This window comes from Jaculus jaculus, chromosome 5 (genome assembly GCF_020740685.1).
Source record: "Jaculus jaculus isolate mJacJac1 chromosome 5, mJacJac1.mat.Y.cur, whole genome shotgun sequence".
Lineage (NCBI taxonomy): Eukaryota > Metazoa > Chordata > Mammalia > Rodentia > Dipodidae > Jaculus > Jaculus jaculus.
In genome coordinates, this window is record NC_059106.1 from 109,400,325 (window position 1) to 109,422,571 (window position 22,247).

Below are 22,247 nucleotides of genomic sequence, written 5' to 3' on the forward strand. Positions count from 1 at the left end.
CATTAGCTTGAGCCAGTGAGTTAAAGCTAGAGATCCTGTGGGTTTGGGGGGTTTCTCAGTGTTTATAGGCACATGCTTGCAAAATCTGATGGCCCAGGTTTGATTCACAGTGCTTATGTAAAGCTAGTTGCACAAAGTGGCACATCTGGAGTTTATTTGCAAAGGTAAGAGGTATTGGTGTGTTCATTTTCATTCTCTCTCTGTGTCTCTTTTTCAAGTAAATCAAAAGCAAACAATAAGAAACAGATATCACATAAACAAAAAAGATATTTTCTATACATTATAAAAATTATTTCAATTCTGGGTGTGGTGGCGCTTGCAGATCCCAGCACTTGAGAGATATAGGTAGGAATATTAGAAATTCAAGGTCATCCTCAATTATATGAGTGAGTTAGAGGCCCATCTGGGCTAGAGAACCTGTCTTCAAACAAACAAAAACACAAAAAAAGTTAGTCCTGATGAATTCAGATGTAATTGTTTGATTTAGTGAAGGAAGCCTGCCATGCCATATTTAGCAGTTCTGTTTATATTTGATTATGTCTAAAGAAAGATATATGATTAAATAAATATTGACATTAAAACATTATTTATGGGGCTAGAGAGGTGGCTTAGCGGTTAAGGCACTTGCTTACCAAGCCGAAGGATCCTGGTTCGACTCTCCAGGACCCACATAACCCAGATGCATAAGAGGGTGCCTGCATCTAGAGTTCGTTGGCTGAAGGCCTTGGCATGCCCATTCTCTCTTTCTCTTTCTCTCTTAAATAAATAAATAAGTAAATAAATAAAACATATTAAAAAATTTATATTTTTGTGAGGAGAAAGAAAGAGAGAGAGAGAATGCATGGGTGTGCCTGGACAACACACTCCAAACATGAATCACTTTGTGCATCTGGCTTTTTGTAGTTACTGGGGAATTGAACCCGGGGTGTCAGGCTTTACATATAAGTGCCTCTGATAAGCCATCGTTCCAGCTCAGTTATGACTTCTACCCCCACCCCCGACAATTTAGCTCTATTTTAATGAAATCTTTCTCAAGCATTTTGACCAGGTACCCAGGTTTAAGTTATGAACATACACAATGTCCATTGAATAACCAAACTTGTTATTAAGGACTTAACCATTTTCTTTTCTTTTTCAGTTTTTCGAGGTAGGGTCTCACTCTAGCCCAGGCTGACCTGGAATTCACTATGGAGTCTCAGAGTGGCCTCGAGCTCATGACAATTCTTTTACCTCTACCTCCTGAGTGCTGGGATTAAAGACGTGCGCCACCACGCCCGACTTAACCATTTTCTATAGCCCATTTTATACACTGCTTATGTACATATGCCCATTAACAAATGGCATGTGGTCTATCATGTTTAGTGGTGACTGTTTTCTGGAAAAACTACAGTATTCTGTGAAGACCAAGTTCCACACTGGCATTGCATGCATCCAGATATTAATGTTGCACATTGGCACAGAATTAGAGCAACAGAGAATATAGTCAAACATTAGCATGCCCCATTCCCCCTCTTTTATTGGTTATTTTATTCAGTACTTTAAAAACCAAGTAAAAATTTGTATTCAAATGTTCAGCTGCCAAAGAAGGAGTAACAAACACTGGGGCATATACTCAGAGCTTGAATGAAATTGTTAAATACTAGGCTGGTCCAAAACAATGGACATTGCTTTTGATTTATATAACCTCATTTCCAAAACTCTTCTCAACTAGGGTTTTCCAAGCAAAGTGTTTTCATACCAACATGCGTTAGGTTGAAATATATACAGAGAATACCATGTTCTTTGGGAACTCAGAATTATCCAAATTTAATTTCAGATTTTTGGGAATTGTGAAGCTGGTATTTAACAACTGTGCTATGTATCTGCTGCATTATTTTATTTTATTTTATTTATGTATTTATTTGAGATCAACAGAGAGAAAGAGGCAGAGAGAGAGAGAGAAAATGGGTGCGCCAGGGCCTCTAGCCATTGCAAACAAACTCCAGACGCGTGTGCCCCCTTGTGCATCTGGCTAACATGGGTCCTGGGGAATCGAGCCTCAAATTGGAGTCCTTAGGCTTCACAGGCAAGCACTTAACCGCTAAGCTATTTCTCCAGCCCACTGCTGTGTTATTTTAGACAATGATATTAAACTGTTGCAGTCAGGTTTGCATTGCTGGCAGAAATCACCTGACCAAGAACAGCTTTTGGGAAAAAAAGGTTTATTTTGGCTTACCGACTTGAGGGGAAGCCCTGTGATGGCAGGGGAAAATGATGGCATGAGCAGAGGATGGACATCACCCTCTGGCCAACATAAGGTAAACAAAAGCAACAGGAGAGTGTGCCAAATACTGGCAAGGGGAAATAAGATATAATACCCATAAGCCCGCCCCCAACAATACACTACCTCTAGGAGGTGTTAGTTCCCAAATTTTCATCATCGGGGGATCTACTATTCAGAACACCTAAATTTATGGGGGAAACCTGAATCAAACCACCTAGCCTTGGTTTCATTCATCTAGACATATATAGAGAGCACAATCAGGAAAGCATGCCAGCCAGTTAAGGGTTCAATGAGTGATTTTTATACTTTTGCTCTGAAAACTTGGGAAAAAACTAAACCAAGAAAAGTGACTCAAGATTTGTGAACTTCTGGGTTTTGAGATGAATTAACAACAAAACCAGGTACCCACTAGTTTGCTTACACACAGTAGACTTAGTGGTCCTGTATCAAGGTTAAAAGTGGGACTGTAGCCAGGCATGGTGGTGCACACCTTTAATCCCAGCACTTGGGAGGCAGAGGTAGGAGGATTGCTGTGAGTTTGAGGCCAGCCTGAGACTATGTAGTGAATTACAGGTCAGCCTGGTCTAGAGCGAGACCCTACCTCGAAAACCCAAAAATAAAGTGGGACTGTAAAACATCCACTATCCCTTTCCAGAATTTAAAGAGGGCAGCCCATGCTTTACATCCAAAACTTAATGGTGACACTTTAAAGGTGACCAATGTAAATGTCAAATGGAGATGTAGCTAGGACTCAATCTACACGGTAAAATCATGATTATATTTTGAAAGAAAATGCACAAAGAGCAAATAGAAATTTTTTTTTCTTTTCACAATTTTTATTAACATTTTCCATGATTATAAAAAATATCCCATGGTAATACCCTCCCTCCCTCACTTTCCCCTTTGAAATTCCATTCTCCATCATATCCCCTCCCCATCTCAATCATTATAGTTACATATATACAATACCAACCTATTAAGTACCCTCCTCCCTTCCTTTCTCTTCCCTTTATATCTCCTTTTTAACTTACTGAAACCTCTGCTACTAAGTATTTTCCTTCTCACACAGAAGCCCAATCATCTGCAGCTAGGATCCACATATGAGGGAGAATATGTGGCGCTTGGCTTTCTGGGCCTGGGTTACCTCACTTAGTATAATCCTTTCAAGATCCATCCATTTTTCTGCAAATTTCATAACTTCATTTTTCTTTACTGCTGAGTAGAACTCCATTGTAGAAATGTGCCACATCTTCATTATCCACTCATCAGTTGAGGGACATTTCCCAGCTATTATAAATTGAGCAGCAATCAACATGGTTGAGCATGTACTTCTAAGGAAATGAGATGAGTCCTTAGGATATATGCCTAGGAGTGCTATAGCTGGGTCCTATGGTAGATCAAGCTTTAGCTGTTTTAGGAACTCCACACTGATTTCCACAATGGCTGGACCAGATTGCATTCCCACCAGCGGTGTAGAAGGGTTCCTCTTTTTACACATCCCCGCCAGCATTTATGATCATTTGTTTTCATGACGGTAGCCAATCTGACAGGAGTGAGATGGAATCTCAATGTAGTTTTAATCTGCATTTCCCTGATGACTAGTGACATAGAACATTTTTTAGATACTTATATGCCATTCGTATTTCTTCCTTTGAGAATGCTCTGTTTAGCTCCATAGCCTTTTTGATTGGCTTGTTTGATTCCTTATTATTTTAACTTTTTGAGTTATTTGTATATCCTAGATATTAATCCTCTATCAGATGTATAGGCTTGTCATAAATAGCTTTTTATTATATTGAGATATGTTCCTTCTATTCCCAGTCTCTGTAGGACTTTTATCATGAAGGGATGTTGGATTTTGTCAAATGCTTTCTCTGCATCCAATGAGATGATCATGTGATTTTTGCCCTTCAACCCATTTATATAATGTTACATTTATAGATTTGCATATATTGATCCATCCCTGCATCTCTGGGATAAAGCCTACTTGGTCAGGGTGAATGATCTTTTTGATATATTCTTGTATTCTGTTTGCCAATATTTTGTTGAGAATTTTTGCATCTATGTTCATGAGGGAGATTGGTCTGTAATTTTCTTTTTTTGTTCTATCTTTGTCTGGTTTTGGTATCACGGTGATGCTGGCTTCATAGAAGGAGTTTGGTAGAATTCCTTCTTTTTCTATTTCCTGGAAAAGCTTAAGAAGCAATGGTGTTAGCTCTTCCTTAAAAGTCTGGTAAAATTCAGCAGTGAATCCATCTGGGCCTGGGCTTTTTTTAGTTGGGAGATTATAGATAACTGTTCGGATCTCCATGCTTGTTATAAGTCTATTTAAGTGACTAATCTCATCTTGATTTAATTTAGGTAGGTCATATAGATCAAGGAAATCATCCATTTCTTTCAGATTTTCATACTTTGTGGAGTATATGCTTTTATAGTATGTCCCTATGATTTTTTGAATTTCTCTGGAATCTGTTGTGATGTTACCTTGTTCATCTCTGATTTTATTAATTTGTGTCTCTTCTCTTTTTCTTTTGGTCAGATTTGCTAAGGGTTTATCAATCTTGTTTATCCTTTCAAAGAACCAACTCTTTGTTTCATTAATTCCTTGGATTTTTTTTTTTTGTTTCTATTTCATTAATTTCTGCCCTAATCTTTATTATTTCTTCCCACCTACTGATTTTTGGTTTGCCTTGTTCTTCTTTTTCCAAGGCTTTAAGGTGAAGCATTAGGTTGTTTACTTGTGACCTTTCTAATAATTTAGTATAGGCACTTAAGCCTATAAGTTTACCTCTTAGGACTGCCTTCAATGTATCCCACAGATTTTGGTATGTTGTGTTCTCATTATTGTTTGACTCTATAAATTTTTTGATTTCCTTATTGATTTCTTCATTGACCCATTCATCATTTAGTAGTGTATTGTTTAGTTTCCATGATTTTGTGTATGCTCTATAGCCTTTCTTGGTACTGATTTGTACTTTAATTCCATTGTGGTCAGGTAGAATGCAAGGAGTTATTTCAATTTTCCTGAATTTGTTAAGATTTGCTTTGTGTCCTAATAAATGGTCCATTTTAGAGAATGTTCCATGTGCTGCTGAAAAGAATGTATATTCTGCTGCATTTGGATGAAACGTCCTGTATATATCTTTTAGGTCCATTCCTTCTATGACCTCATTTAGTCCAGATGCCTCTCTGTTTATTTTTTCCTGGGATTTATGAGAGTGGGGTTTAAAGTCACCCACCACCACTGTGTTTGGTGTTATCTGTGACCTTAGTTCTAATAGTGTTTGTTTGATGTATTTGGGAGCCCCCATGTTAGGTGCATATATGTTTAGGATTGTAATGTCCTCCTGTTGGAGTGTACCCTTAATCAATATAAAGTGACCATCCTTATCTTTCTTGACTAATGTTGGACTGAAGTCTACCTTGTCAGATATTAGGATAGCAACCCCTGCTTTTTTTAGGCCCATTTGCTTGAAACACCGTTTTCCAACCTTTCACACTAAGATAATGTCTATCCTTTGTAGATAGGTGAGTTTCTTGGAGACAACAAATTGTAGGATCCTGCTTTTTAACCCAGTCAACAAACCTATGTCTTTTGGTTGGGGCATTGGGGCTGTTGATATTAAGATATATTATTGAAAGGTGTGTATTTATGTTTGCTTTTTTTTTTTTTTTTTTTGTGGTTCCGGTTCTACCTTTGCTCTCTTGTGTTAACTAGTATTTGAGTATTGCTTGTTTTTTCCAGGTTCCTTATATGTGTGCTTTTCCTTTTCTTCAGCATGGAGGATTCTATCAAGTATTTTCTGTAGAGCTGGTTTTGTCTTCAAATACTCTTTTAACCTGCTTTTGTCCTGGAATGTCCTTATTTCTCTGTCTATTTGAATGGATAGCTTTGCAGGTTAAGGTAACCTTGGTTGACAGTTATTATCTTTCAGAACTTGGAATATATCACTCCAAAGCCATTCTGGCTTTTAAAGTTTATGTTGAATAATCTGCTGTAATCCTGATGAGCTTGCCATTGTATGTAACTTGATTTTTCTCTCTAAGTGCTTTCAATATTTTTTCTTTGGTTTGTGTGTTTTGTAGTTTGATTATGATATGGCTAGGAGAGGTTCTTTCCAGGTTTTGTCTGGCTTGGGTTCTAAAGGCTTCCTGTATCTGCATTGGCACCTCTTTCCTAATTTGGGGAAGTTTTCTTCTATGATTTTATTGAATACGCCTACTATGCCTTTGGAGTGGAATTCTTCTCCGTCTACTATGCCCTGAATTCTTATATTTGATCTTTTCTTAGTGTCCCAAATATCCTGAAATTCCCACTCATACTTTTCTATAAGTTTGTCTTTCTCTTTGTTGGACTGTATTAGATCTGCCACCTGGTCTTCTAGCTTAGATATTCTGACCTCTCCTTCATCCATTCTACTGGTGAGATTTTTACAGAGTTTTTTTATTTCATTAACTGTGTTTTTTATTGCTAGTAATTCTGACTGGTTTTTCTTTATTATTTCTATTTCCTTATTTATGTCTTGTATTGCCTTCTTTATTTCATGAAATTGGTGTCCTGCATCTTCTTTGATTTTGTCTTTGATTCCTTTGATTTGTTCTTTGACTTCTTTGAACATGTATACAATAATTTTTTTCAAATCTTAGGCATTTCCTCTAACTCATTCTCACTGGAGGTCATTTCTGATGCATTAATAGTTTTAGGTGGATTTATATCGTCTTGCTTTTTAGTGTTTCTTGTGTTATAATGTATATATTTTTGCATCTTGCATTAAGTTAATGTTTGGATTTTCTAGCTAGCTGAGTATTCTTAGCTGTATCAACTGATTTGATGTTATATGTCTTCAGTATAGGAGCTTATGGTGTTAGCTGTAGGTCTTAAGACTCTCAGAGTTTCTACAAAAGTGTTCCTAGAGGTTGAGTTTCCCTGCTATGGGAGTATTCAAGTAGGCTGAATGGAACAAAATACTGGTAGATTCTAAAATTTAACTAAACACTGTACACATTCAATCAAAAACAGCTCCAAGTATTTATGCAAGAGTAGTTAGTATAACAACCAGATCCTCTTATCAACAAAGAGGTTAAGATTTCTGGTCTGTTGAGGGATCCAAGTCAGCTTGTGACCAAGTGAGACCCTTCCCTGGTGCAATCACAGTGAGCTTGGATGATTTTTGTCTCAGTCAAGTTGCTGGCTGGGTCGTTGGGCTGCTGTTGTGATTTCTGGAGCTGGGCACTGGCTTTTCATGCAGGGCAAACTGAGTGTGGCAACTGTGGCCCTGCAGAACAGCACCCTCGCTGCTGGAACTGCTACTGCTGCTGTTGAAGCTGCCGCTGCTGCTGAAGCTGCTGTTGCCGCTACTGGATCCGCTGCTGCTGGGGCCGCTGTTGTCGGTGCCAGAGACGCTGATGTTGCTGCCGGACTCTGCTCCTGCTTTGGTCCCGCTGTTGGCTCAAGTTGGCATGCCTGGTCCTTGGACCACTGTTCTGTTCGCTGGAGCTGGGCACAGGCGGTGGGTGAGGGAGCCACAGCTTCTCTGGTTCTTTCGCTGTTCCAGGTGTTCTTCTACCTTGTGATCTGCTCCTCTGTTGTTCACTGCTGCTGTCCCTTCACGTTTCTTGAGTTGCGGAGAGCTCTGGTGTGAGTGGAAGCTCCCCTCATCTGGCTTTTCCTGTGGCTCGAGCCGAGCCTGGCGGCTTTCTGCTGTGCTGCCACCACGGTTGCCAGTCTTGCCGGGCTGCTTTTGCCGGCCTGTGCAGGCTCTGGATGCTCTGGATCTCTTCTACTTCTCCATTGCTGTTTCAATTTCCTATACACCTCACTTTTTAGTAAAAGTGTGTATTTTGCTGACTTTTTTTGGTATTTTTCCCCCCAAGGCTGCTTTGGTGTGGTACCTATGCTGCCATCTTAACTGGACGTCTATCAGAAATTTTGAGATGTTTTTTATTTTAAATAGTCTTAATGCATTAAGTTCACAAATACACTAATTTGTTAAATACCCAATCCTAAATATTCTAAAACACATACTGCAAACATACAGATATCTACTTTCTCCACATGTCAGTGCACGTTCATAGCATGGTTTGGATATAGGGAGAATAGATTTTCCTTAAACTGCATGTCCATAGGTGTTTCTTTTCAGTTAGCTTTAGCAAAATTCATACAAAATAGTAATCAACAATGATCTTACTTACTTGTTAACTCACAAGGAAGCACATTCAAAACTGCATTTTATTAAAGTTTCTATACTAAAATATAGGCAAACTTACTTACACAAATATTAAGTTAAAAATTCCTTCATTTTTTATTCATATACCACTACCACAATTTATAGGGCAATATACCTGATGTAATGAAAGAAAAAGAAAAAGCTACAACAGCTGAAAGACCTCAGGAATGTGCATATAATTGATACTACATTGCATTTTTCAATAACTGCACTTTATGCAAAATGTGGCTGTGATGTCCTGAACAAGATGGGTTCCCTGTTTAAGCTGCATTAACTTTTCTAACTATACATCACTGCTGCTTCTGTGGGAGATTTTTACAGTTCCTCTAATGTAGTTGGAACGACTGTCTCAAAATAACCTGCAGCTTTCCCGACAGCTCCTTGCTTTCTTTCCCGCTTATAACCGTAGCCCTTTTCTGCTGTTTTTAAGACCTTCTGCAGCTGTCTCCACCATTTCCACCACCAGATCTATAACCACCACTGTAGGGACTGCCAGAGCTTCTATCACTCCCCCCTTCATGGGTCCATTACTTGACTGCTGCTGTTCACTGTAATTTCCAAAATCATTATTATTATTATTATTTTTTTGGTTTTTTGATTTTTTGATGTAGGGTCTCACTGTAGCCCAGGCTGACCTGGAATTCACTATGTAGTCTCAGGGTGGCCTTGAACTCTCGGCGATCCTCCTACCTCTGCCTCCCGAGTGCTGGGATTAAAGGCGTGTGCCACCACGCCCAGCTCCAAAATCATTATTTTAAAAAATTATTTATTTATTTGTAAGCAGAGAGAGATAGAGAGAAGCGAGACAGACAGACTGAATGGGCATGCCAGCGCCTCCAGCCACTGCAAACAAACTCCAGATGCATGTGCCCCTTGTGCATCTGGCTTATGTGGGTCCTGGGGAATTGAACCTTTGTCCTTTGGTTTCGCAGGCAAATGCCTTAACCTCTAAGCCATCTCTCCAGCCCAATTTCCAAAATTATTGTAGTTCACACTTCCACTCTAGTTATCACCACCAAAATTTCCTCCTTCATTGTAATCATCATCTCCTCTTCCACTGCCATGTCCACCACCTTGGTTTCCATATCCTGGTCCACTGCCACCACCATAGCCTATTCTACTACTATAACCAGGACTACCACCATAGCCACCGTCACCTCCAAATCCATTATAACCACCATCACCTCCACCGTAACTCCCTCTGTTGCCACCACCTCCAGTGTTTCCAACATGACCCGAGAAATTACCAGATCCATCTCTACAACCTCTCTGTGACCCACCCTACTGCATCTCTTGCTTAGGAAGGACCTTTTTAATCTCACAATTATGCACATTGATAGTATGATATTTCTGAACAACAATTTTAACAACTGTATCATGGTCTTCAAAAGTTACAAAAGCAGATCCTCTCTTTTTCATTTTGCCTGTCTTCTATCACTTCTGTGATTACAGTCTTGCCATACATTTTTTTTCTTGCCATACTTTTCAGAGTAGTCTATGAGATTATACTCTTCTGTGTCCTCTTTATTTAATACCACCAACAAAAATTTTCTTCACTGGTGAATGGGCACCAGGTTTTACAGAATCCTCTCTAGAAATAGCTCTCTTTGGTTCCACCATATACCCATCAACCTTGTGTGGCCAAGCATGCATTGCTGCATCCACTTCTTCAATACACGAGGAAGTCAAAAAGTTCAAGCCTCTGGAATGCTTTGTTTGCGGGGGCGGGGGGGGGCAGGGTCTCATCACACAATCTGTAAGTGTGCCCCATTTCTTGAAATGTTCTCTCAACAACTGTCATCTGTAGTTTCAAAGCTCTGAACACCAGTAAACAGATTCCGCAACTGCTCTGATTCTTTTGGATCATGGCCCCAGAGGCCCTCGATCTGGCAGTGGCACACCTCTAAGGGTCACTCTGGGGCCAAGCATGAGGGTGAAGGGCTTTTTTTATTTTTGGTATTGAAAAGAGGCAAAATTATGTACTTGGTAGCTAATTTAGATACAGGTATATAAAAAAGTGTTACAGCCATGCATAGTGGTGCATGCTTTTCTTTAATCCTAGCACTCGGGAGGCAGAGGTAGGAGGATCTACTTGATCTTGAGGTCTCCCTGAGATTAATTCCAGGCCAGCCTGGACTACTTAGACAAACCAAAACAAATAAAACAAAACAAAAAACTGCCCAAATTATAACAACTTTACATAGTAAAAGAAATATGTATAGTATGCCAAGTGTAGTGGCACACACCTTTAGTCGCTGCACTTGGGAGGCTGAGGGCACATTGCTATGAGTTCAAGGCCAGCCTAAGAGTGCATAGTGAATTCCATGTTAGCCTGGGCTAGAGCAAGACCCTATCTTGGAATACCCCAAAAATAAAATATGTATGGTAATCTTTATGTTTAAAAGTCAGTTTTCACTTGTGTCTTTGAGCATGCATGGAAGAATAAGCCAACTGAAAACAGTAGTACCATCCTGCGAGGCCTTTTAGTTGAGTCTAATAGTGAGGAGATTTCTATTTTACTGTGTACTTTTTTTTTTTAAGTCTGCATCAAGTTTTGAATCTTAAAAGAGAGTTTATTTGTTTATTTGAGAAAGAGAGAGAAAAAGGGTTCAGGTCCTTCTAGTCACTACAAATTGCACTGATCTTAGCCAAAAGGCTGAGAAGCAATAGCCGTTACAGATTAATTGAATTCCAGATCCATGCAACACCTTGTGCATCTGCCTTTACATGGTGTTGCAGTCACCTTAGATTTGCTGGCAGAGAACACCTGAGCCAGAGCAGCTTGTGGGGAGGAAAGGGTTTATTTTGGCTTACAGACTCAAGGGAAGCTCCATGACGGCAAGGGAAAATGATGGCATGACCAGAGGGTGGATGTCATCTCCTAGCCAACATCAGGTGGACAATAGCAATAGGAGAATGTGCCTAACATTAGTAAGGGAAAGCTGGCTTATAACACCCATAAGCTCTCCTCCAGGAGGTGTTAATTCACAAATTGCAACCAGCTGAGGACCTAGCATTTAGAGCACGTAAGTTTATGGAGGATACCTGAATCAAATCACCACATGTAGGTACTGGGGAATAGAACCTGGGTCCTTTGGCTTTGCAAGCAAGCACCTTAACTGCTAAACCATGTGTCCAGCCCTACTGTATACTTTTGAATTCCAGAGTGCTGGATATTCAACTCATGGCCTTGCACATGGTATACAAGTGTTACACCACTGAACTACATTCGCTATCTCTGCTGTGTGCTTTTAAATGTCTGTTGCATATTATACTATTTGCCTATATTACTCATTAAGAGAACATAATTATAAATTATATTTGTAATTATTTAATATAAATTAGAATGTGAATATTAATAATTTCATTTTCTTTTTTCTAGGCTTATTTGATGAGACCTTCCATAATATTTTTTGATGAAATAGATGGATTAGCTCCAGTTCGCTCTAGTAGGCAAGATCAAATCCACAGGTAATTTGTTTCTTTAAAACATTTTTTATTGAGAACTTTACTATATGAACGTGCTATAATTTGATCATATCCTATCCTATTACTCTCCTTTTTTGTCTCTATCCCCACTTCCATTTTACTGCACACCCCCTGCTTTCCAAATAGTCTCATTCCTTTTTTCCTCCTCTGTCCTCCATGTCAAAATGTTGATGGACTCAGAACTGCGCAGGTCTTACTGTGTCTCTCACCCTGTGGCTCTTACATGCTTTCCAAACCCTCTTCTGAAGTGTCCCCTGAGCCTTAATGAGTGTGATAGCGATACCTGGTTTATTGTCGAGCTCTCCACAGCCTCTTATTCTCAGCTTTGATGAGTTTTGAGTCCACAGATAATTTTTCCTAAACTGATTTGTGTTGGCTTAGTGTTTAACGTTAGCCTTTGGCTAAGTACTTTGAGGCTTAGAAGAATTTTAAACATAATCTGTATCCTCAAGGAACCTTTTTTCACTTAGCACAGGTGCCAGCAAGTCCTACTCTATGGTCTTAAGTTTACCCCTCTACCTGTTTCTATACACGAAGTTAGGTTGGAACATAGTTGCATATATTACTTAAGTATTGTCTGTAGGTGTTTTTTATGCTACAAGAACAGAGTTGAGTAGTATGACAGATACTCTATGGCTTGCAAAGCTTAAAAGCAATTACTGTCTGTCCTTTTATTGAAAGACTTGCTCTTTCTTGTGATTTCATAATATTTTGAATTACTTGTATCATAATCAAATATTGGCCTTTTAATTTCTCAGTAATAGTTCTTGGTTTGCATACGTCAGTTTTCTTCTGTAACCATCTGATGATAATTTGGCTTGCTTCAGTTTTTGGCACTATGATAGTCTTACCATGAATATTTTTATACATGTTTTGTGTGAATATAAATTTTCTTTTGAGTAAATGTCTTAAGAATTACTGTATTCTATGGTGAATGTTCAAATTTATAAAGTAATATTCTGTTTTTAAGAATGTAGTATTTTGGGGATGGAGAAATGGCTTAGCAATTAAAGGTGCTTCTTTGTACAGCTTACTGGCCAGAGTTTGATTCCCTAATGTCTGTGTAAAGCCAGATGTACAAAGCAGTACATGCACCTGGAGTTCCTTTGCAGGAGAAGGAGGTACTGGAATACCCATATTCATTCATTTCTCTCTCTGTCTGTGTCTTTCTCTCTATCTATAAGTAAGTAAGTAAGTAAAAGAATATGGGCTAGAGAGATAGCTTAGTCATTAAATGCTTGCCTGCAAAGGTCCAGGCAGGTTCAGTTCCCCAGAATCCATGTAAACCAGATGCACATAGTGGCACATGTGTCTGGAGTTCATTTGTAGTTGCTAGTAGCTGTGTCGTGGCCATTCTCTCTCACCCTAATTAAAAAATAAAAAAGAGCCGGGTGTGGTGGCACACGCCTTTAATCCCAGCACTTGGAAGGCAGAGGTAGGAGGATCGCCGTGAGTTCGAGGCCACCCTGAGACTACATAGCGAATTCCAGGTCAGCCTGAAAAACCAAACCTCGAAAAACCAAACCTCGAAAAACCAAAGAAAAAAAAGAATGTTCTTATTTTATTTTATTTTTTGGTTGAGGCAGGCTGGCTTCAAACTCATGGCAAACCTCTTACCTCTTACTCCCTAGGGATTAAAGTCCTGTGCCACCATGCCTGGCAAGAATCACTGTGAGTTTGAGTCCACCCTGAGACTATATAGTGAATTCCAGGTTAGCCTGGGCTAGAGGGAGACCTTACCTCGAAAAACAAACAAAAATAATAACAACAATAAAGAAGAATGTACTGTTACTGTAATATATGGAACTTTGGATTGCACTTTATCCTTGTTGTCATTTGACATTTCTAGTGGGAGTGTATAGTAGTGGATTTTATTTGTGTTTTTCCAGTGTCTCTGCAGGCAGTTCCACTTTCCCTCAGCTAATGTTTACTGCTCATATAACCTTAGTGGAGAGAATCTGACAAGTTTTGTAACTTTCTGGGCTTCCTGTGTTTTGTGGGTCTTCCTCGTTGCTTGAGGTGGGTATGTTTCAGTTCCTGCAAATAGCTACTCAATAGCTTAAGGCTTTTTTTTTTTTTAAATAAATTATTTATTTGAGAGAGTGAGAAAGGGAAAGAGGGAGAGAGAGAGAAACAAAATGAGCGTGCCAGGGTCCAGCCTCTGCAAACAAACTCCAGATGTATGCACCACCTTGTGTATCTAGCTTACATGGGTCCAGGGGAATTGAACCAAGGTCCTTTGGCTTTGCAGACAAATGCCTTAACTGCTAAGCCATCTCTCCAGCCCCTAGCGTAAAGCTTTTTATTTTATTTTATTTTTGTTTTTATTCTTTATTTTGAGAGAAAGAGAGAATATGCCAGGATCTCAGGCATCACAATCAACCTCCAGATGCTTGTGCTACCTAGTGAGCATGTGTAACCTTGCACTTGCCTTACCTTTGTGCATCTGTCTTATGGGATCTGGAGAGTTAAACATGGGTTCTTAGGCTTTGCAGGCAAGTGCCTTATCCACTAAACAATCTCTCCAGCTCATTGTTTTTTTTTTTTAAATTTATTTATTTGACAGTGACAGGGAGAGAGAGAGAGAATGAGCACGCCAGGGCCTCCGGCCACTGCAAACGAACTCCAGACATGTGCGCCCCCTTGTGCATCTGGCTAACATGGGTACTGGGGAATGGAGCCTCGAACTGGGGTTCTTAGGCTTCTCAGGCAAGTGCTTAACTGCTAAGCCATCTCTCCAGCCCCAGCTCATTGTTTTTAAAAACAGTCTGTTTGCTTATTTAAGAGAAAGAAGAGAGAGAAAGAGGGAGAGAGAGAATATGAATATGGGTATGTCAGAGCCTCTAGCCAGTACAGATGAACTCTAGATGCATGTGTCACCTTGTGCATCTGGCTTTATGGGGGTACTGGGGAAGCCAGTCCTTTGACTTTGAAAGCAAGTGCCTTAACTACTCAAGTCATCTCTCCAGCCCAGCTTGAATCTTAATAAAACCATTATGTAAATTAAAAATTTACATGTATATCTATTGTGTCCTTGAGAAAATTACATTAATGTGCTGACAATTTTCTTCTAAAGTATTAATAGTTTTAGTGCTTACATTCAAGTCATTGATTCATTTATATTAAACGTTTATGTATTGATATGAAGTAAGGCTTTGAGTTAGTTTTTTAGATTCTATAATTGACTGAAGTTTATTTTATGTACATATTAAATTTTTAAATTTTATTTATTAATTTATTTATGAGAGATAATGAATGAGAACAAGTAGGCCAAGGCCTGTTACTAATACATAATCCAAGCACATGGGCCACTTTGTGCATTTGGCTTTACATGGCTACTGGGGAATTGAATCCTGGGCTTCCAGGCTTTGTAAGCAAGCTACTTTAACCACTTTCCACCCTGATGTTTGTTTGTTTGTTTTTTTCCCAGACTAAAGTTTTTTTTATATTTTAAAAATAAATTTATTATTGACAGCTTCCATAATTATAGACAATAGACCATGAAAATCTCTCCCCCAACCTTCCCCTCACAACTGTTCTCCATCATATACTCACCCCTTCTCCATCAGTTTCACTTTTATTTCGATTTCATCATCTTGTCCTCTTATGATGATGGTCTTGTGTAGGTAGTGTCAGGCACTGTGAGGTTGTGGATATCCAAGCCATTTTGTGTCTAATGGGAGTGCACTGTAAGGAGTCCTACCCTTCCTTGGGCTCTTATATTCTTTCTGCCACCTCTTCCACAATGGACCCTGGAGCCTTGGTGCTGATCACTCCTCTGTCACTTCTTCTCAGCACTTTGGTGCCTTTTGAGTCTTCCCAGTGGTCACTGCCATATGAAAAGAGAAGGTTGTTCAACCAAAAGTGAGAGTAGCAGTAATGTATGACTATGAACATTAAGAAAAGTGCTTATAGGGCTGAAGAGATGGCTCAGCAGTTAAAGATGTTCACTTGCAAGGCCTTATGGCCTGGGTTCATTACCTAGTACTCATGTAAAGCTAGCTGCACAAAGTGGTACATGCATCTGGTGTTTGTTTGCAGTGTCAAGAGGCCCTGGAGTGCCCTATTCTCTTTTTTCCTCTCTCTCCTTAGAAATAAATAGCCATAGGCTTTTAATTAGGTTTTCATATACCAGGCATGTATTGCCTCCTATGGAGCTGGCTTGTAGTCCAATTAGAGAGTGGTTGGTTCCCCATAACAGACATGCCACTATTGCACTTGTTGGGTCATTTGGCCTGGCTGGCAAACTTAAGGTATCCAGTGTCTGTTATTTTCACTGTTGATGACTTCTCTTTCCCATAGGGCTTCATGCAGCATAGGTTTTTCCAGCTTTCTGGCAGCTGATCTACATGGAAGAGGTTTTCAGCTTAGCTCCAGCTTGATTTCTCAGTGTCCTTGCAGCCAAAGCATGTGGAGTCACCACCACCAGGGTCTTAACAATCTATTTCTGGTGGGAAACCAAGAGCCTTGGCAATGGCCTGTCATGTTGTGGGGGTATCAGAACCTCCTGGCCAACAGCTCACTGGAAGATATCTCATCCCTGGCATGGAACATTTTCTAGTAACAATATATGGCTTCTGGGTATGCCATTATCAAAAAAAGTATGTTATCATATGGCTTATTCATAACATCTTGGATTTTGATTCACCCTACTCCCATCCTTCTTTTACTCAGTCTCTTCTCCTTACCTCACTTACGCCATTCCACCCCCAGTAACCACATGCATGCTTACATACACACACACACACACACACACACACACACACACACACACTCCCACCCCCAGTAACCACATGCATGCTTACATATACATACATACATACACACACATACACACACACACACACACACCCATCTCCTTAAGTCCTCTTCTCTCCTGTATGGATAAGTGGGGAATCAACCATGGGCTGTTAGGCTTTGAAAGCAAGCTATTTTAACCACTGAGCCATCTCTCCAGCCCCAGAATTTTTTTTCAGACTGAAGTTTTATGTCTCCCACTGGGTTATACCTCTAGACGACAGAGGCACGTTTCACAATATCCAGGACACAGCTGTACATTTGAACGGGAAGTTTGCTTTATAAAGACTTTTTTTCCCCATACAGATTCCACTTTGTTCCAGGGCCGTTTGTTTATTTAGAGAGAGAGAATGAGTGAGTATTGGTGTACCAGGGCCTCTTGCCACTATAAATGACTTGCAGATGTATGCTCTACTTTGTGGAACTGGCTTTATGTAGGTATTGAGGAATTGAAGTTTTATAAGCAAAACCTTTAACTGCTTAGTGATTTCCCCAGCCCCCACATGATCACATTTTGAAAAGGTTATTTTATCTCTATTAAATTAGTTAGCCTCTTTCTAAAAATTAATTGACCTAGATATATATGTGTATTGATTACTGTAGGTCTTAAAAGTATAATTCTTTCCACCTTTTCTTTCTGAATTTTTTTTTCTTTTTTTTGGAGAGAGAATGGGTACGTACAAGAGAGAGAATGGGTGCACCCTGTGCATCTGGCTTATGTGGGTCCTGGGGAATTGAACTGAGGTTCTTTGACTTCACAGGCAAGCACCTTAACTGCTAAGCCATCTCTTCAGCCCTATTTTCATCTTTTTCAGGAGTCTCCATATTGATTTCCATAGTGGTTGTACAAGTTTGCATTCCTGCCGGCAGTGAATGAGGGTTCCTCTTTCCCCATATCCTCACCAACATTTATTGTTGTTTGATTTTTTTTTTTTAATGATTGCCATCCTGAGTGGCGTAAGGTTAGAATGTCAGAGTTTTAATTTGCATTTCCCTGATGGTTAAGGATGTTGAACTTTTTCTTAGGTGAATAGTAGCCATTTGTATTTTCATTGAGAATTCCCTATTCAATTCCCTGCCTCCCCCCCCACCCTTTTTTGATTTTTCAAGGTAGGGTCTCACTCTGGCTCAGGCTGACCTGGATGTTACTATGTAGTCTCAGGGTAGCCTTGAACAATCCTCCTATCTCTGCCTCCTGAGTGCTAGGATTAAAGGTGTGCGTTACCATGCCTGGCTACTACCCCCACCCCCTTTTTTTTTAGTGGATTGTTTGATTCTTTTTTTTTTTTTTCCTTTTTTTTGAGGTAGAGTCTCACTCTAGCCCAGGCTAACCTGGAGTCCACTAGGCCTCAAAATCTTGGTAATCCTCCTACCTCTGACTCCTAAGTGGTTTAGGTCTTATGTTGAGGTTTTTAATCCATTTGCAGTTAGTTTTTTTTTTTTAGGTTCTATAATAGTTTTATTTTTACACATTAAAGCAAACATATCTTTAATTCTAATCACATTCCCATCATTCAATTCTCAAAATATGTAAAAGTAAGTTGTGAGTTTTCATCAACTGCAGTTCATTTTCTTGTCATGAATACTTGTTGTCTACTATGTGCAACAGTACAGAAATTATTCCTATCATGACCTAAGTGCTTCTTTTTGCCACTGGCAGATGCTCTAAGAGCTAATCGTAACCCAACAGCTTATGGTCTTACAATTAAGGTCAGCTAATCCAAACCGTGTTTACAGTGAAAAGTAATTTATGCTCTATACAGTTCTCCAAAGAGAAAAGGGTAGTAGACATTTTTTTTTCCAAATATAGTATAATATAGCCTTCCATATGCCAAATTTTCTACAATTTAAAAAGTAATTTGTTTTTGTAAATTAAATTTTCTCAGAAGAATTTCTTTATTAATGTAACTGTCAAAAGCATGCCAGTGCTCACATTTTAATTTCTTCTACTAAGAAATGTAAATTTTTTTTTTTTAAAGAAGACAATACAATAGGTCCAACACAACCAAATTTTTTACCTCTGTACTAAAATAGCCTCTGTCCACATAGTCACCCAGAAAGAGGTAGCGAGTATTACTAGGTGATCTCCCAACTTCAAATAACTTCATCAGGTCAAAGTCCATGAACGTTACCACACACTGTGATGGGAGCATCCACTTCAATCATAGTCTTCCCTTGCCTCAGGATGGCCCCCCCATCCTGATTATCTTTAAGGCTACTTCCTCTTCCACTCGCCTTCCTTTATCAAATGGTTTTTCAAAACATACATCTTAGGTTTCCCATTCTCAAATACTTCCTTCACATTTAGTCGTTGGGTTGGAGGAAAGGGAACAGCTTTGACGTCGCGCTCAGTGGTGGAGAGCGGATGGCGCCTCCCGGACCTGGTCCCCCACGCTGCCTCCTCCCGGCTCGGGGGAACCCTGCTCTAAGGGAGCCGCCGCCTGCCGCCGCCTTCATCGCTCCGCCGGTCGTCCTGCCTCTGAGTCCAGCGGATAAACGGTGGTTGCCCTGCCGCTCCCTCCTGCAGAGCCCTCGGCCCGGATTCACCCATGAAGGACACGAAGACCGTGGTTGAGGGGTGGGGACCGGGGTTCCCACGCGCCTCCCCCATTTGCAGTTAATTTTTGTACATGATGAGTAGAGTCTAATTTCTTAATTCTACATGAGGTTATCATATTTGACCACCACCATTTGTTGAAGATGCTGTTTTTTCTCTAGTGTGATTATTTTATTTTATTTATTTTTGAGGCAGTTCAACAGACTGGACTGTTATTTTTTTCTGAGGTAGGGTCTTACTGTAGCCCAGGATGACCTGGAATTCACACTGTAGTCTCAGGGTGGCCTCCAACTCACAGTGATTCTCCTGTGTTTGCCTTCCAAGTGCTGGGATTAAAGGCATGCTTCACCACCACCACCCCCTTTTTTTTTGTTTTAGGTTTTTCAAAGTAGGGTCTTGCTCTAGCCCAGGCTGACCTGGAATTCACTATGTAGTCTCAGGGTGGCTTTGAACTCATGGCCATCCTCCTACCTCTGCCTCCCAAGTGCTGGTATTAAAGGTGTGTGCCACTATGCCTGGCTTTTTTTTTTTTTTTTAATTACTTATGAGAGAGAGAAGAGGTGTAGAGAGGGAAGGAGAAGGAGAGAATGGGCATGCTAGGGCCTCCAGCTGTTGCAAATGTACTCCAGATGTATGTGTCAACTTGTGCATCTGGCTTATGTAGGTCCTGAGAAATCAAACCTGATCTTTTGGCTTTGCAGGCAAGTGCTTTAACTGCTAAGCAATTTCTCCAGCTCCCCCACCCTTTAATGAGAGAGAGAGAAAGGTAGAGGGAGAGAGGGAAGGATGGAGGGAAGGAAAGAATTGGTGCACCACAGCCTCCAGCCACTGCAGTAGTACTCCATATGGGGTGCGCCATCTTGTGTGCATGGGTGACCTTTTGCCCTTGCATCCCCTTCTGCACTTTTGTCACTTTGTGTGTCTGGCTTACAAGGAACCTGGAGAGTCAAACATGGGTCCTTAGATTTCTTAGGCAAGTACCTTAACTGCTGAGCCATCTGTCCAGCCCTCCAGTGTGATTTTTCTCTCTAATTGCTTTCAATATATTTCCCTTGGTTTGTGTATTTAGTTGTTTAATTATAATATGGCAAGGAGAAGTTCTTTCCATGTTTTGCCTGTTTGGTGTTCTAATGGCTTCCTGTCCATATATTAGCATCTCTTTCCCTATTTGGGGGAAATTTTCTTCTGTGATTGTTGAAAATACCCACTATGGCGGAGCGTGGTGGCGCACACCTTTAATCCCAGCATTCGGGAGGCAGAGGTAGGAGGATCGCAGTGAGTTCAAGGCCACCCTGAGACTACAGAGTTAATTCCAGGTCAGCCTGGGCTAGAGTGAGACCCTACCTCGGGGTGGGGGGGGCGGGGGGGGAGAAAATACCCACTATGCTTTTGGATTGAAATTCTTCTCCTTCTGCTGTACCCTGATTTTTTTTTTTTTTTTTTTTAAGGTAGGGTCTCACTCTAGCTCAGGCTGACCTGGAATTCACTATAGAGTCTCAGGGTGGCCTCGAACTCACGGTGATCCTCCTACCTCTGCCTCCCGAGTGCTGGGTTTAAAGGTGTGCGCCACCATGCCCGGCCGACCCTGAATTCTTATGTTTGATTTCTTCATAGAGTCCTGAATGTCTTGAAATTCCTACTCATGCTTTCCTATTACTTTGTCTTTGTGCTGGACTGTAATAGATCTGCCACCTTGTCTTCTAGTTGACATCTTTGTCCTCTCCTTGATAAATTCTACTGGTGAGACTTTCTACAGAGTTTTTTGTTTTTTTTTTTTAATTTCCTTTATTTCCCCTCCTTCATTTCTAGTATTTTTGATTAGTATTTTTTTATTATTTCCATTTCTTTACTTATGTTTTGTATTGACTCTCTTATTTTATTAAGTTTGTTTCTTGTATTTTCTTGGGATTCATTCAGGAGTTTGTTTTCTCTGATTTCCTTGAACATAGATATAATAATTCTTTTGAATTATTTGTCAGGCATTTCATCTAAATCAGTCTCAACTGGAGGTAATTTCTGATGGATTTACAATTTTTGCTGGAATTATATTGTCTTTATTTTTTTGTGTGTGTTTCTTGTATTATAATGTAAAGACTTTCGCATCTTGAGTAAATTATTTTTTTTTGTTTATTTTTATTTTATTTGTTTGAGAGCAACACAGGGGGAGGGGGGAGAGAATGGGCGCACCAGGGCCTTCAGCCACTGTAAATGAATTGCAGATATGTGCGTCCCCTTGTGCATCTGGCTAACGTGGGTCCTGGGGAATCCAGCCTTGAACTGGGGTCCTTAGGCTTCACAGGCAAGCACTTAACCACTAAGCCATCTCTCCAGCCCCCCCCTTTTTTTTTTGGTGTGTGAAGTGAAATTATTCTCTTTTTTGTTTTTTTAAAAATTTTTTTATTTTTAAAAAATTTTTATTAGCATTTTCCATGATTATAAAAAAAATCCCATGTTAATTCCCTCCCGCCCCCTCCCCCCACACTTTCCCTTTGACCTTTTTTTAGTTTTTTGAGGTAGGGTCTCACTGTAGCCCAGGCTGACCTAGAATTCACTATTAGTCTCAGGTTGGCCTCGAGCTCATGGCGATCCTCCTACCTCTGCCTCCCGGGTGCTGGGATTAAAGGTGTGTGCCACCATGCCTGGCTCTTCTTGAGTTAATTTTGATGCTTGGGTTTTCTCATCATCTGCAGTATTCTTAGATGTATAATTCTGATGTTATATATCTGCTTGGTAGGCGCTTAAGGTGCCAGGTGTGGCCCTTAGATTACTCTCAGAGTATTAGCAGAAGTGATCCTAGGTGGTGAATTTTCCTGCTATGCAGGTATTCTCATAGACTGAGTGGAGAAAAATACAGGCAAGTTATAAAATTTAACTGTTTACTACACTCCCAACAGTATATTTATGCAAGAGTGGG

General features: G+C 40.1%; 1 protein-coding gene across 3 annotated transcripts in view; it reads left to right on the forward strand.

The window, feature by feature from the left end:
• Positions 1 to 22,247, forward strand: part of Atad2b (ATPase family AAA domain containing 2B) — a 251,148-nt gene that overhangs the window by 89,280 nt on the left and 139,621 nt on the right. For all 3 annotated transcript variants that reach the window (XM_045148831.1, XM_004663758.2, XM_045148830.1), the window contains exon 13: positions 11,873 to 11,961. In XM_045148831.1, coding sequence (XP_045004766.1) covers positions 11,873 to 11,961 — 89 coding nt within the window. The remainder of the gene's footprint in view (positions 1 to 11,872; positions 11,962 to 22,247) is intronic.